A 15,995-nucleotide genomic window follows, 5' to 3' on the forward strand; every position below is an offset into this window, starting at 1 on the left:
GTGTCAAAGTGTCCGATCTGAACCCCGTCTGTGTGTCTGTCCGTCTCTACTGAGTCCGGTCTGTCCACTGATATCTCTGAGCCAGGGATTCTCTCTCTCCGTCAGCGAAGGAACTCAGTCCTGCGTTTTCACACGAGCTTCAACTGACCTACATACGCAGCCAGATCGACAGAGGCAACGTCGTTGTCCTCCATTATTCATATCAGCTGAAGTCAGCGTATCAGTAGTTCTGGGCTCGGCTGGGTTAGTGCTCGGCGCCGGGGGGGCTCCTGAGAGACAGTGTCCACTGAGGCGGTCTGGGTCAGGCCACAGAGAAGCGCTGTAGTGAAGTCACGAGCGGGAAACACAGGCTGCTCTCCAACGGTGACCGATCTTCCCGAGACGCTCGAACCCTCTGTCCTGCTGTTCGAACGCCGCGGCAGCAGACAGCGGCAGCCTCTCGGTCCGGCGGTGAAACAACACAGTGCGGCCCACAGCCTCCTCTCGGTGTAATCGCACCGGTGCCGACAATCCCATTTACACTCCCGGCGCAGAGGTAGGCTCCCTGGGCGCCGTGTGATAAGGGTGTCAGCGCCGTTATCAGCCTCCTTCACCCCACGAGCGCCGCACCTCCGTCTGCAGCTTCTGAGCGGGGATTAAGCCGAGTCTCACTGAGAAAGTGCATCGTATGGCGATGTTACTTTTTAATTAAAAAGGATTGGCTCTGTGGGAGGAAATATTAATTAAAATTAATTACTGTTTATCTGGGCTATGCAACAAATGTTGGACTACATTGTTGTAAGCCTTTATCCAGGGAAATTAGTTTTAAAACCGTTTTCTTTTTTTTTATTATTAAAAAAACATAACTCGATTTCCTTATTCAGTCTCGTCGGCTCAGGATCGGAGGAGCGGCTGCATTGGACACCGAGATGTTGAAATACACCACGGACTGTGGAGCTGTGATTAAAAACATTCCTCTTCAACGCGGACGGGCGTCTTGATAAAGCTTCCCTCACACACACAAACAGTCATTTTATTAAAAAGCGACACTTCCCAGGATAGTCGCTGATCTTTCAGATACCTGAGATCTCATTATACCCAATCTGTCCTGCTTTTTCACTGCTTGACTTTGGGAGGACTAGACTCGTTCTAAATAGTCCCTCTGAAGAGCCACGGAGGCCCTAAGAACACGCTCTGGACTGGAGGCACTTAACGGCAGCGCCTGGAGAAGCTCCAGCGCAAGGAGACGCCAGATGGTGAAACTCCTGTCAGCAGAGAGGGTATTAAAACAATAAAATGTTACATCATCATAATAACAATTTGTTTTACGTGGTACTTCATACTATATTTAACGTGGTTTGGCTAGACTACAGCTTAATACTGTTTACCATGTTTTTACCACAGTCACAACTACAAGTCTGATCGTATTACACACAAACCCCAACGGGGCAGCGCAACACTGCGGGGGGAATCGGCACTGACCGGGAGACCGAGTGCGTTTGACCGGCATCTGTTCCAACGGCTGTCCTTACTCCTGATTGGATATCAAACGTACAATTAACAGCTGATTGGCTATCGAACGTACAATTAACAGCTGATTGGCTATCGAACGTACGATTCTCTGCTGATTGACCACACACCGATAGATAGGGATTTTGTAATGTTCCCCCATGGTTGTCAATGTGATTTTTGGCGTTTTCAATCGATTATAAGTCAATAATTATTGATAATTTCCTAATAAGTTTGGTACATGAAGCACAAGAACTGTAGGAGGAGTTAGTGTTAACGCGATGATGATAATAATAAGAACGATCTTGGAAGAGAACATGTTCTCACACGCAGAGTATTAATAGCTCGGGCCCGGCTGGCTGCTCTCTATGGCTCTATCCCAGCTGCAGATCTGCCGACTCCAGTACAGTATGTGATCCGATGTCGGCTTCAGAGGAAACACGGCAAATTACACGTATGGCTCTGTTCAGGGGGATCTGTTGTGTGGACAGAGCGCCACGCTTTGTTTAGTGAAAACCAGCCCCGACAAAGCATCCACTCCCATCTCAAATTAATTTTCATTTCCATTCTAATGAGAAACTCTTCTTCTAATTGAATTCTTTTTGGTGTTAATTTTCACCAGGTTTAAGGGGAGCCAGCGAGGGGATTAGCGAGAGCCGGGCTGCTCCCCGCCGGCCCGCCGCGGCAGGCAACCCACCGGAATGAGTTTTTAATTAAACGTTTTGGTCTTTTATCCTGCATAATTCCCCCAATTCCCATCAGAAATGTATAAACAGGTTTGTTCTTGACTTTCTGCATCCTTCTCTCTTTAACCGCCTCTCGGTAACATCGCTAAACCCTGGCCCATCGCCTCTCCTGCCAGTGAGCGGCACCGCGGGACAACCAGCCCGGTCTGAGAGGCGGGTCCGACGCCAGAGGGAGGGAGAGAGTGGGAGAGGGAGTGGAGAGAGAGTCCACTGTCTGCACAGGGGAGGGACGCGCTGCTGCAGAGGTGGGATGTGCGACTGGGGGGTCCGGGCTGCGTGTCTCGCCGCGGGGCTTTCAGTGAACTGCAGTGACAGAGCGGCGGTGCAGTGGGTGGGCTGTGAGAGAGTGAGTGAACGCACAGGCAGTGTTTGCACGATCATCGCATTTATTTACAGACAGATACTTTCCTCAGCAGTCTTCTGTTGTATCATAATATTCAATGCACTTCAGAAGCCAGAAGGCAATCGGACATTGTTTTACTACAGATCAAAACATCGTTATTCTCACCCACCAACAGGCCGCTCTGTTTATCAGTCGACACACGAGCGTCTCAGTCTGACAGCGCAGCGCTGTGTCTTTAAGCCTGTATGGACACTAGGATAGGGATCCCTGGATAAATGCTGGCTGGGACTCACGGTTTCCTGTCTCTCGATGGACTCAGTCACACTTCCTGTGGACAACTGCTGAACATCCTGGTTTGGCCGTGACAATGCAGCGCATTCCCGGGAAGGGCCTGTGACATCACGGTGCGAGTGCCATCGTACAGACCGACTGGCGTGATCGAGCCAAGCGTGCCCAAGCGTGCCCAAGCGTGCCGACGCGCGTCTCGGTCTTGCTCGCTACAAGCCGAGATAAGTGTCTGTGTCTCCATGCAAAGGCAGAAATAAGCCTCACCTTTTAAATACAGCCTCTGTTTTCTCAACGTAATACAGAAACACGAGCCGCTTCCTTTTAGGGCGAGTAACTCTCCTTGAAAATGCAAACGAGAGCATTAATGAGCGTCTGTTCAGGAGATATCTGAATATCCGTGGTGAAGCTGAGCCTTGTACACCTGACCCAAGTTCCCTTCAAATTATAACTTCACCACCGATACCTGACTGCAGTATACTGACACACAACTCTTTTTTGCCGACATCTGACTAAAGCATATCTGGTGAGAAGCACTGGCTGGTCAGGTCGTCAGGCTGGTCCGTCTCATTTCTGGCAAAACAGGCCAAAACCTGCCATCTTTAATTAAAGTCTGTGATTCCGTCTACTTCTGATACTGCTTTATAACAGAGGGAGACGAATCAAGTCTAGAGCAACCGATTCAGATCAACAATGATGCACGACAACCACTGGAAACCGAGTAAAGGCTTTCAGAGCAGAAACCAGGAGGCGCTGCTGAAGCCCGACTGCTGGGCTTCGCTGTGCACAGACTGGAAGCGCCTCTGGCATCAAGTCACTGTAGCTCCCGTACAAACGAGCTTCTGTCTGTAAACATTCGTGTCTCTGTAATGTTTCCCTGAAGGACTCTGGGTGGCCCAGTGGCTCCAGTAAAAGCTGTGTCAGTATCTCAGGAGGGTCCCCGGCTCCTCCACCGACCCGCTGTGTGTCTCCGAGACCAGGCTGCCGCTCCGCAGCTCGAACCCAGGAGTCAGCGGAGACGCGTGGAGTTATTTTACACCCACTGGTCTCTGTCGGACACTCGGGATTGAAGTGTTTGCTAAACGACCAACGTTTTACAAATAACTCTAACTGGAAGGACCCGGGGGGGGGTGCTGAGGCAGACGCCTCCAGGATCTCTCCAGAATCAGCGAGTCATTAGTGGAGTCCGATCTAACGAGCCCGGCGGGGCAGGAGGCCTCCGCCCGGTGAGACTGAAACCGTAATAAACAGAAGCATCGTCTCTCACCCTTCGTAGAGGTTGCAGGATTCCACGCAGGTCCGCCCGCGGCTGAAGAAGCGGCAGAACAGACACTGGTCAGGGCCGGGACCCCAGCAGCCGTCGTCAGAGCACAGGGGGTCACACACCATCCTCTCTGCAACTGGGACAGATACACACACGCACGCACACGCACACGCACACGCAGAGAAACGCAGAGAAAAGGCACATGAGAACTGAACAGCACAACCTTTGGTGTCTAATTGATTCAAAGCTTCAAAACCATGAAAGGCATCGACCACATCAAACCAGAGGAGCTGAAGACGCACAGACGCCGCGAGAATCGATGGAAACCCGCGGGTCTGAGCGGAGGGAACCGCGGCTCTGTGTCCGAGGAGCCGGGGCTGCCGGCGGCCCGCAGGGTGCATCAATTACACGATCAATTGCCGCGCAGCCAACTGATGAACGCACACGGCGATGGGGGGATCGATCGGGGAATCGATTAATTAATAGGCCTAAGTACACTGGCGCCGGACTTTAAAGCGCTCTGGCAACAACGAGAGCGCGCTACATCTCTCTCCTGCAGGACGGAGCTGGGGCTGATTATGGACTCGACCGGACCCGTCTGACACCCCCCCTCCTGGACGGCACTCACTGCACTCTCCCGGCTCGCGGTTGTTGCGGATCAGCGCCTTCTGGTTTCCGGTGCGGAACAGGCTGGTCCAGTTGACGGTGTTGTAGTAGCACAGCTGGGTGTTGTTGGTGATGTAGACGTTGCCGGCGCTGATCTCCTTCAGGGACTGCAGCTGCAGGGAGGAGACCCACTGCTGCTTCAGAACCAGCAGAGAGATGCCACTGCGGGAGCCAGAGAGAGGAGCGGGTCAGAACCGGCAGAGACACGCACAGACACACAGAGACACGCACAGACACCCATAGACATGCTGAGACACAAACACAAAGACACACACAGACGCTCAGACACGTACAAACAAGCACACGCACACACACGCCCGCACACACGAATGCACACGCACACATGCACACGCATGCAGGCACACGCACACACGCTTTTTTACAATACAGATGACAAAACGCACTGTTTTCTAAGCCCGGATTCTCTGGGTTCAAACAATGTATAAAGACTCTTCTCATTGGCAATAGGAAATAACAACAATAATAAAAGCAGCGCTGGGCGCTCTGTGGGCCTCGTCTCTCTGTGTGTGTCAAGACTGCCATCGGGCTGCTGTGGGACGCGTCTCCAGAGGCTGTCCCTCGGTCTGAGCCACGCTGTCAGCCACACAGCTGACTCGTCCTGCAGGGTGTCGAAGCGCATGGAGGGCAGCGAAGCCTCCCCAGGGCTTGGTCTGAGCTGCGTACCTGTACAGAGAGCGGCCTCCGATGGTGGCCAGGTTGGAGAAGACGCTGAAGTCAGTCATGTTCTCTGGCCAGGACTGGATGTTCAGGAACCCTGAGACAGGAAAGAGAGGTGTTAATACGAGGGGCTGCCCTTGAGACACTAACGCCCAAGGAAGAGGAGTCCTGTTGAACAGAATTGGATTGTGTGGGACAATGTAGGACAGGGGGCTGTAAATCCCACAATATCACGGTTTCTGTGGTTAATAGGAGTGTCGCCACTTTGGCCATCGTTCACGCGTCCCTTCTTTAACACAATTAGCTTTTCCGTCTGTGCTGGAATGTGGATCTCTGTCTCTTTCTGGACAAGTCAAGAGTCCATCTCATGAGAGTCAACTAGAGCCGTCTGCTAAGATATCGCTGCTCTAGAGGCAGTTCAGAGGAGAGCAACCAGACTTATTCCAGGTCTGAAGGGAATGTCCTACTGAGAGACTGAGGACCTGAACCTTTTCACCCTGGAACAGAGGAGACTACATGGGGACTTGATCCAAGTCTTCAAAATCATGAAAGGCATCGACCACATCAAACCAGAGGAGCTTTTCCAGATCAGCAGGGACACACGCACCCGGGGACACAAATGGAAATTGGGCTTCAAGGCATTCAAGACAGAAAACAGGAGACACTTCTTCACACAGAGAGGCGTCACAATCTGAACAAACTCCCCAGCGATGTGGCTGAAGAGACAATGTGGGAACATTCAAAAACAGACGGGATAGGATCCTTGATCACTTAGTTATTAATGGACACCAAACGAGCAGGATGGGGCCAATGGGCTCCTCTCCACTGGACACTGTCTTATGTTCTTATGACAGACATGGAAACAGGTCCCACAGGCGAGCTCCTGTATCTGCCAACACAAAATGTCAACAAAACCCTGATTTCCTCCCAGACTGAGTGGGATGAGTCTCTCAAACCTTTGCTCTCCTGCCGAGCCGTAAACACCGCACTAGAGAGGTCACAGGGTCACTCAGGGCCCCTCATGAGCATCATAATTAGACTCCCCCCCCCCTCCCCCGCACACCTCCCCTCCGTCAGCACGTCCAATATCTAATTCCGCCAAAACACACACAGCACTCCACACAGCAGCAGAGGTCACGACCCCGGCCGTCGGGGGGGGAACCCTGTCAATGCGACGGCTCTCGTTGTGCCGGGCGTTTGAAACAGCGGGGGCATCGGATCCGCAGCGCAGCGCGGTAATGACACGATAATGCCGGCGCCCGTATGGACACACACGCGCTCTCCACAACACACTCCGGGACACGCAGAGACACTCAACTCCCTGCGACGCACAATCCTGCAGCCCTGTCCCTCCCCAGCACACACGCACACTCTCCCTCTCTGTCTGAACAGGACGTATTACTGCGATCGCGGCCCGAGTGTCGTTCCTGTGCGATGACACTAATTGCTTTAATGATGAAATTGCCAAAACTGGAAATCACTCTGAGCGATCGGCTCTTCTCACCGGCCGAAGCTCTCTGTCCCCCCGCCTGATTCGTACAAACTTCATCTTCCTAATGAAGGTAATGGCGCCCTGCTGGGTGTCTGTCTGCTCTCCAGCGGCGAAGAGAGAGAGGGGGAGAGAGAGAGAGAGGGAGAGAGACAGAGACTCAGAGAGAAATAAAGAACTGAGAGGACAGAGAGGAAAGAGAAAAGATTATATATATATATTGAGAGAGAGAGTGAGAGACAGGAAAGAGACAGAGAGACACAGAGACAGAGACATCTGAGAGGACAGAGATAGAGGAGAGAGGGAGACAGAGGACAGAGAGGAAAGAGAAAGAGGACAGAGGAAAAAGAGACAGAGAGAGGACAGACAGGAAAGCGAGAGAGGAGAGGGACAGAGAGGAAAGAGGAAAGAGAGGGACAGAGAGAGAGAGCGAAGAGGAAAGAGGAGAGAGACAGAGCGAGGGAGAGGGAGAGACAGAGAGAGAGAGAGAGCAGAGCCACCCAGCACACTGATAAATCAGTACCAAAAAACGCCCCGAGCCGCGGTTTACAGGGTGAGAATTTATTTCGGCTGCCAAATGAATAGAGGATTTTGATCCGGCCGATCGTTGTGGTGCTGTCTCTGCGGTTCGTGGGGACAGAAATCACGGACGCGAAATCGAAGGAGCGCCGGTGTCATTATAGCGGCCCGGACTCCGCTGCCCGGCGTGGGAAGAAGGATGGTCCGGCCGTAAACAGGTCCAGATCCGTCTCTGTCAGTGCCAGTAAATCTTATTGAGAACCCCGCGCCCCTCCGAGCGGCGACTCGTTCTCCAGTGCCGGTGAGGCGCTTACAGACGCCGGCGATATACCGACGGGCGATCGATGCCCCGCACAGAGGGGCGCGACTCCCTCCCCAGGCCTGTTCTCAGGGTTCGATGGGGGGGGCACAGCTGTAAGGAGATGGCTCTGCATCTGCGCAGGTTTCACCCAATTCCTATAATAGAGACCGATGCCTATAATACTACTGATAAACAGGGAGCTTCCTTCTCACGCAGGGCTGTGGGACTCGGGGACAATGTGTCCAGTTGGACGGACTCTAGGGTCCTTGTAGTTACAACCAGAGCAATGCTGTCGGTGAATTATTGATGGGCCGGCGAGGGGGCCAAGCGGCCTCTGATTGGTCACCAGGCCGGTGTTGTGGATGCAATCGGCGGTCCTGAGAGAAGAGAGCCGGACCCTCACCTGTGATCTCGCGGACCGTCCGGAACACGTTGAGCTTCTCAGGGTCGAGTGCCTCGATGCCGTGGTACACATCCCTGAGAGAGAGAAGGAGAAAGAAAGAGGGAGAGAGAGAGAGGGAGGGAGAGGGAGAGAGATGTGTTGTCAATCTGTTAGTTCTTTTAATTGTTTCATAGTTTTTACATCCTGTATGTTCAGCCTTACATAATAGCTTTGCATGAGCACAGTACTGATCCATCGTCTCTCTCTCTCTCTCCATCTCTCTATCTAAGTGAGGATCCAGATTAAATCAGATCCACCCATCCCTGGCTGTCCGTGTGGCAGGAAGCGCCGCTGCCGCGTCCGTGTCCCGTCTTGGCCTGGGTCCGGGCTGCGGAGGCGCCGCTCCTCGTGCACGTATCTCAGGAAGGCAGTAAATACAGGCCAGTGTTCTCTCTCACACACACGCAGTTCAGACACGGAGAACATGTGTTTTTCCTTAAATTTAATTCGCTCAGAGAGCACCGGATTAAAACATCCCTGTTTATATATAGAAACCACAGCTTTCTTTCTCCCACAGACATTTCATTTCATTCCTCTCTTCCTGGCTGCCGCTCTCTCAGCACACACCACTACGGCACTGGTTTAGAAAACACACCGGCACGAGTGCCGCGCCCAGGGGTCCGCTCAGTCCTTCACACACCTCCGAGAGGAGTGACACGGACCCCTGGGGGGAGGCTGACTGACACCGTATTTAACTTTCTGCTGACTGTGCATCTTTCCGAAAGTCCCTCTCCCTTCATTTCGCCTTTTAGAAGAAAAAGAGCGAGGGAGGAGGGGGCTTCCCTCTGGGCACGGAGGGGGTGTGAGCGTGGATCCGCCGTGTGACCAGAGAGGGGAGTGGAACCCGGTTGAGTGCGGCCCTCGGGGCGGGGGGCCGGGGTCAGGGGTGAAATGAGTTCTGACAATCTGCCAGCTGGCGTCCCCAGGGGGTGTCTCTCAGCCAATTAGCCGGCCGGGGTCCACCGGGGCCTTCGCTCGGGCGGTGGAGTGCTGGCTCAGCAGCGCAGCGCAGGCGTGTCATTAAACTGAGCGCACAGGAAAACCACAGCCGATGCAGAACACACGTCCCTGACCTGGCGTCACCGTAACGGCGCGGGGTTAATTGTTTTGGTGGCAAAACGGACACAAACTAAAAAGAGCCGCCGTTCTCAGGGGGGTGCTGCGATGGAGAAGAGACGAAGGACCGGGAGAAAACGGCATCTCTGCCACCGGAGGAACCGACTGGCACAACACTACACAACACAAAGCCAGACGCAAACGGTGACATAAACCGCAGGGAACACAAACACGCGACGCGCACAGGTCCGCACTGACCCTTTGATGCCGGTGATGAGGAACACCAGGTTGCCGTTGATTTTGGTGCAGTTGACGAACTTGTCGATGTTGCTGGAGTCCACTGTCTGCACCGCCTGCAGGCTGGCCGTGCCCACGCCGTCACACGCTGCAAGAGAGCGGACACATCACACACACACACAGATAAACACACAGATACACACACACACACACAAATATACGCACAGACACACACACGCACACAGAAACTCAGACGGCGTGATCTTTGCTGTATTGGCACTGTATTAACTGTCACCGAGGCCGTCTCTTGTGGAGCAGCAGAGTGTGATGTTGTAAATATACTGTTGTGTTTATGATTACATTGTGCTCTAGTGAACCTCACAACACGGATAAAGGCATCTACCAGGCCGATCGATTCATTCATGATAATAATAGCACTATGCTGGTCTCCCCTATTTCTAAGCCAGGTTATGTGTTCATGTGTGTTGCTGTGTGTAAGGTGTGTTGTTGTGTGTAAGGTGTATTAATGTGTGTTGTTGTGTGTAAGGTCCAGCGCTCGTACCTTTGGGGCAGATGTCCGTGCAGGGGATGCACATCTTGATCCGGTTCTCCTCCACCTCCATCTTGTTGCTAGGACAGGCGCGCACACACGAGCTGTGGTCCACCACGAAGTTATCTGCAACAAAACGCACATACAGAGAGTGACACACTGACACACACAGAGAATGACACACAGACACATAGACACACACTGACATACAGACATATAAACACACAGACACATAAACACACACACAGACATGTAGACACACACAGGCACACATAAACAAAGACACACAAAGCCTGAAACTCCGAGCTCAGTTTAAAGCGTTCCCATCACAATAATCTCACTGCTGCCTGCAGGGTCAAACGGGGACGTGCTCTACGACACGGGGGACACTGAAGAAAACCCAGACACCCCTCAACACAACATCCTCCCACACTGTCGTAACAGCCTTTCATCTCCTCTGTCTCTCTAGCGTGGCGCTGGGACACAGCGTCTCCCTCCTGAACTGAGATCAGTCACTCGGACGCTGCTGTATGACGCACTGGGAGGAACTGAGACGGTCTCACAGTGATATTCATGAGCGCTGTGGAAGCGGATCGTCCCCGGCCGGCACTATTAAAGTCCCACCACGAGCCAACAAACGATCCCGACAATCCGGGCCGGGACGGGCCGCTGTGCGTCCTGTTCTGTTTATATCACTCCGGCCGGACGCGGGGCAACGCGGGCCACGTCCAAATTACAGAGGCGGCCCACGGTGGCGACGGGGAACCTGGCGGAGGCCGTGGTTTTGCCGTTGGTGTGTCATTAAAACTATTTCTCTGCGACGCACGATCTCGAGTCCAGCCACCGGAGGCGAAGGTCCATTGTTTATAACCCGTCATCAGCAGACGTGGTATTTCTGTTCTTCCGTTCCGGTGTCATCGGTTCTCTTTCGAATCGGTCACTGTTAAAAGCCTTTCTTTTGTGTCCAGAGCTGCAGGACACACACACACACACACACACACACACGCGCACACTCACACACTTCCTGTAGTCAGTCCAACGCACTGCAGCTTGAACCCTCTAATTACACAGGAACTGGTTTGTGCTTCGATTAACCCTTTGCGATTCTTTGTTCTCGCTCTGAGGCAGTGAAATCTCAGGACTCGCAGTCAGTGCACATCACTGCAGTCTATAACCCACGGCCGGTCGCATAAAACAACTTCCTTTAAATCTGCCCTTTCTCCGTCTGTCCTGCTGGACCGTATGAGGGCAGCACAGAGCCCCCCCGACACCCTTACCAATCACATACATCTCGGCAGTGTCGAGAAAAGCGGCCGTGTTTCATAGACGAGATATTCGATACCGACTGTCCCGTGTGGCCGACCCCTGGACGTTCCCGTGCCTGTGAAAACGCAAACCAGATGTCCTGGTGCTGAATAATCTGGCGGTTTCTGGTCTAACCCAACATACGCTGCTTCTACACGATCTGCTGCTGCTCGCGGCACACTGTACTACACACGTCCCTGCTTTACTGTAATGGTTTCTGTTTCGCCGGTTACACTGTGAAGGCCGACGCCGGGAACACGGGTGGGCGGGACGCTGCGGGACGGCCTTACGTGGACACTTCTTGACGCAGAACGCCCCGTAGGTGTACTTGGCCTTGGGGTTGTGCTCCAGCTGGAAGGTGGTGGGGTTGTACACGAAGGGCTGGGGGCACTGGGTGACGCAGGCGCCGCTGTCATTGAAGTTCGTGCACGCCTGGAAGACAGGAGGAGAAACAGCCTGAGCACCGAGGGACCGCCTGGCCGACACCCCCGGCAGGGCCCTCGGCGCGGGTTAGATTACAGGCGAGCACCGGATCCGGATCTCAGCAGCACAGTAAAGTGTGTCTGATACGGGAGGGCAATCGATGGGGATGAGGCTGGGGTCAAAAAGACACATGACAACCTGATGTGATATATCGGTGAGCGTGTGGTTTGGGATTTGAATGCAGGGTGTGTGTGTCTGCGTGTGTGTGTGTGTGTGTGTGTGTGTGTGTGTGTGTGTGTGTCTGTTTGCCGTGTGTTTGTTGTGCGTCTGGGGCGGCGGTGGAAACGTACGAAGCAGTCGGTGTCCTTGGGTCCGGAGCAGCCCCCCGCACACTCCCGGTGGCAGCAGTCGCTCACGTAGGGCCCGAAACAGCGGCCATCACACTGCTCCGCACACACCGTCTTCGTCACTGCGGAGGAACACTGAGTTACACACTGCATTACACACTGTGATCAAGTGCATTTACACATTGCCACCATCTCGCTCCCTCTCTCTGTCTCTCTCTCTCTCTCTCTCTCTCTCTCTCTCTCTCTCCTGTTTGTCCAGAGCAGTCAGGTCACATAACTGGAAACAGAAGTGATAAATGCACTGCAGTAGACAGAGAAGATTAAAACAGAAGGCGGGTGGGTAAGAGGTCACGTCTTAGATGGGCAACACTACGCTTCTCGCCATCGAAGGCCCGGGGCCGAGCTGAAGGCCTGGTTCTCCGGCCCATGGCCCAGCAGCGCACCGGCTCCTCCCCGTCTCTGCTCGTTGTGCAGATTGTGTGTGGCCGTGTGATTGACGCTGCATCGTGTAAACACCCTGCCTGGCTCTGGCTGCACTCCTCGCCGGTATGAGAGCTGCTCCACAGGGCTGCCATATGGCTGCTGTCTGTCTGAGAGCCCGGTGCAGCGCAGCTCATGGCTGATGGCACCAATAAATACACACACAATAAATAATCACAGTAAGCAGTTTGTAGATGAGATGGACTGGAGCAGGTTGATCTGTCTGTCTGTCTGTCCGTCCGTCCGTCTCTCTGTCTGTCTCTTTTCCTCGGGTGGGTTTGGAACGCCGTAAATCCCCCCACATACCAGAGGGGTCTCGAAGGACTGGACTGTGTGTGTGTGTGTGTGAGAGAGAGAGAGTGAGTGCGTGTGTGCAGAGGATTATCAAAAGCCACTCTCATTAAACTGACTCATACTCATGTTTCATCACACTCGCACACACAGACACACACACATTGTTAGTGTCACTTAGAAAGCAACTGCCATGTTACAATGTAACAAACAGAAGAGTTAGGCCAACAAATGAAAAAAAAAAGACACTGTCTGACCAGGAGAGACGGGGAGCAAAATGGGCCACAAGGCACGACCGCAGTAGAGCCCACATACAACTACAGAGGTCAGGGATGGAGAGAGAGAGAGAGAGAGAGGGAGAGGGAGAGAGGGATACAGAGAGAGAGTGTGCCCTGTGCTGTATGGTCTTTTCAGGGTTAAGGAGCTATTTCTCAAAGCAGACGATGAATTAGCTCTCGTGCTGATGGGCCCAACGGCGCACTTCACCCACACCACGGCTCCCCACCACAACACTCCCGACTGGAGACACAAGATCCGAAACGCAGAGAGCGCCGTGTCCCGATGTGATCTGAACTGGAGCGACGGACGAATCGGAGCCCGTCCCACAACACCGCCCGGATCCCCCCCACTCTCCCATCCCGGGGGTCCGCTGTTTGTGCATCCCCCTCGCATCCGCCGGGGCTGTTTACAAACGCATGTGTCACACGATTGCTTTCTGATGAGAGCAAACAAACCCAATCCACTGCAGATCAGGGGAATCAAAGGAAACAACACCACAGGGAAATAACACCCAGCCGCTCATTTATTCTTATTTACTTAAATATTTATTTACTTAATTAATTCCTTCCTCTCTTCCGTTCTTTCTTTCTTGTTAAATTCCCTTTTTTCCCCCAAGACTTTGACTGCGTGTCCCTCATCACTGGAGTTAAATTGAGGGTATTTTGTTTCAAGACCACAGTCTGGATTATTTTGGTTGAAGCAGGCAGGCAGGGATAGGGGGAGAGAGAGAGAGAGAGAGAGAGAGAGAGAGAGAGAGAGAGAGGGAGAGGGAGGGAGGGAGGGAGGGAGGTAGAGACAGAGAAGGAGGGAGAGAGAGAGAGGGAGATACTGGGGGAGGAGGAGGGAGAGAGAGAGAGAGAGGGAGGGAGAGATGGGAAAAGCTGAAGCAGCAGTACTGATCAATCATGGTTATACCGTGTCTTAACAGCTCACCCATGTCTTTGATTAAAACTCGTGTATTTCGGTAATAACTTTGCATGTTTATGAGATTTATGTATCGATTTCAGTTATTTTCCATTATAGAGAAATGCGATTTACAGCCGTGTCGCCCCCCCCTCCGCTCAGCCTGGCATTATCCGTCCTGCCACATCCCCACCTCTAATAAAGAGCGCGGGGTCCGGTGATTTACAGCGCTGCCGGCGTCTGGGAGACCACAGGGAGAGGCGCGGGAGTGGGGGAGCGGGGGAGAGAGGGGTACCGGTGCTGCCACAGTCAGAGCTCCTCTTACCGCAGCGGAGCGGGACAAACAAAGCGTGACTTTAAACAATCTGTGAGCACAAAAACCGTGCTTGGGTTTGTAAGGGTTTTAAAAATATAAAATGACAAAAATAAATAACTCCACACGTCCAATTAAGCAATTATCACAGCAGCTCTAATGCCACCTGAGACACCGAGCCAACTGGGGCACTGGAATAAAACGGGCTTCATTTTATCATCTGCTCGGCCCAAAGCACAGCTCCGGACACGGGACGATGGTGACCCAGTGCGCTGCTTCTGTGCGGTTTGCGTGTGAACATCATGGAGCGCCTCGTAGTCGGGCGGAGCGCCACTCTGTGACAACAGTGACCCGCCTCAGATAATTAATCAGTACTGCAATAAATAAACACACACACGAGTAAATAACGAGCTGGATCAGGCAGTTAACGAAGCTCGGGGTGGAAAGAATACCCGAGGCACCACAGCCCCCCGGGACCAAGACTGGGACCCCTGTGTCAAAGCAGAGGCCCGAGACTGAAAACGACAGGAGAGAGAGTGGACAGGACTGGACTCTGCCTCTCTCCCACCCGGTCAGAGACCATCACACGCATGGCGGCCGCCCCATGGCCGTCTCCTCCGAGGGGCTGCTCGGACCCCGGGGGACTCAGAGGCACCATCTGAAGTTTTTTCACTGCTTTTCACTGTGCGAGTCTGGAAACAGCAACAGCAGGAGGGGCCACAAATAAACAGAAAGCAGCCCAATAATCCCCAGAACAAAGGCCCTAATTATTTGCCGCGCGGCTCTAGAGGAGCGGGCGACCGGTGGGGCGCTATAAAGCCGAGCTCCGGCGTTTCTCTCTGAACAGGGGACACAACCGTGTGCATCTGAATGCACTGGAAATAGGCGGGGCCACATTGTGTTTATTCACCAAAAAGAGCACATTAGAGATGAAAAGGGAAAGGTTACGTTATTTATAAAGATTATATTGAGGAAATCCATTGTGGGCCGATGCAATTACGCCTGGTTAAACAGACCGGTTGGCTCAATGCGCCGGAGCCGTCTGAATGGCAGGCCGGAACAGTCGGCATTGATTAACACGGCGGAAGTGTGTTGAAAAGAGAAACGCATAACAGAGCTGAACAAAAAGAGAGAGAGAGAGAGAGAGAGAGAGAAGGGAGAAAAGAAACAGACCAACCCCAGGTTAGAGGGAGAAAACGGGATGGAGAGAGAGAGAGTGACAAATGCATGTACTTTGTGTGTCATCCCACTTCATGGTATTTTTCCATTAAATCGCCCGGCCAGCTGTAATTGCGGTAAGTGTTTAAGTGCACTTCTCTGCTGCTGAGGTGAGAGGCGGCAGCGGCGGCCGCGCTCGCTCAAGAGCCCCGATTCTCTCGGCAATTAGCCGGGGGACGGGCCGCACGCTTAATGGATCATTGATAGCGGGGAGCGGAGGCCCGGCAAGTGAGAGCAACGAGGTGGTCGTCCACCCCCTTACACCCTCTACCCCCATCTCCCCAGCCCGGCCCAGAACCCGCACAGACCCGGCAGGCTGTGCACGGCGCTGGAGGGAAATCACAGGAGGGAGGGAGGGAGCACTCTGTGGCT

The 15,995-nt window shown here is 53.3% G+C and overlaps 1 protein-coding gene across 3 annotated transcripts in view; it reads right to left on the minus strand.

Moving 5' to 3' along the window:
- Positions 1-15,995, minus strand: part of erbb4b (erb-b2 receptor tyrosine kinase 4b) — a 258,461-nt gene that overhangs the window by 65,004 nt on the left and 177,462 nt on the right. For all 3 annotated transcript variants that reach the window (XM_066687236.1, XM_066687238.1, XM_066687237.1), the window contains exons 6-13: positions 12,143-12,261; positions 11,660-11,801; positions 10,077-10,190; positions 9,536-9,662; positions 8,183-8,256; positions 5,477-5,567; positions 4,755-4,954; positions 4,130-4,262 (exon numbers count right to left, since the gene is read on the minus strand). In XM_066687236.1, the coding sequence (XP_066543333.1) occupies positions 4,130-4,262; positions 4,755-4,954; positions 5,477-5,567; positions 8,183-8,256; positions 9,536-9,662; positions 10,077-10,190; positions 11,660-11,801; positions 12,143-12,261 (1,000 nt within the window). The remainder of the gene's footprint in view (positions 1-4,129; positions 4,263-4,754; positions 4,955-5,476; positions 5,568-8,182; positions 8,257-9,535; positions 9,663-10,076; positions 10,191-11,659; positions 11,802-12,142; positions 12,262-15,995) is intronic.

The sequence above is a fragment of the Amia ocellicauda genome, chromosome 16 (assembly GCF_036373705.1).
Source record: "Amia ocellicauda isolate fAmiCal2 chromosome 16, fAmiCal2.hap1, whole genome shotgun sequence".
In the NCBI taxonomy this organism is placed as follows: domain Eukaryota; kingdom Metazoa; phylum Chordata; class Actinopteri; order Amiiformes; family Amiidae; genus Amia; species Amia ocellicauda.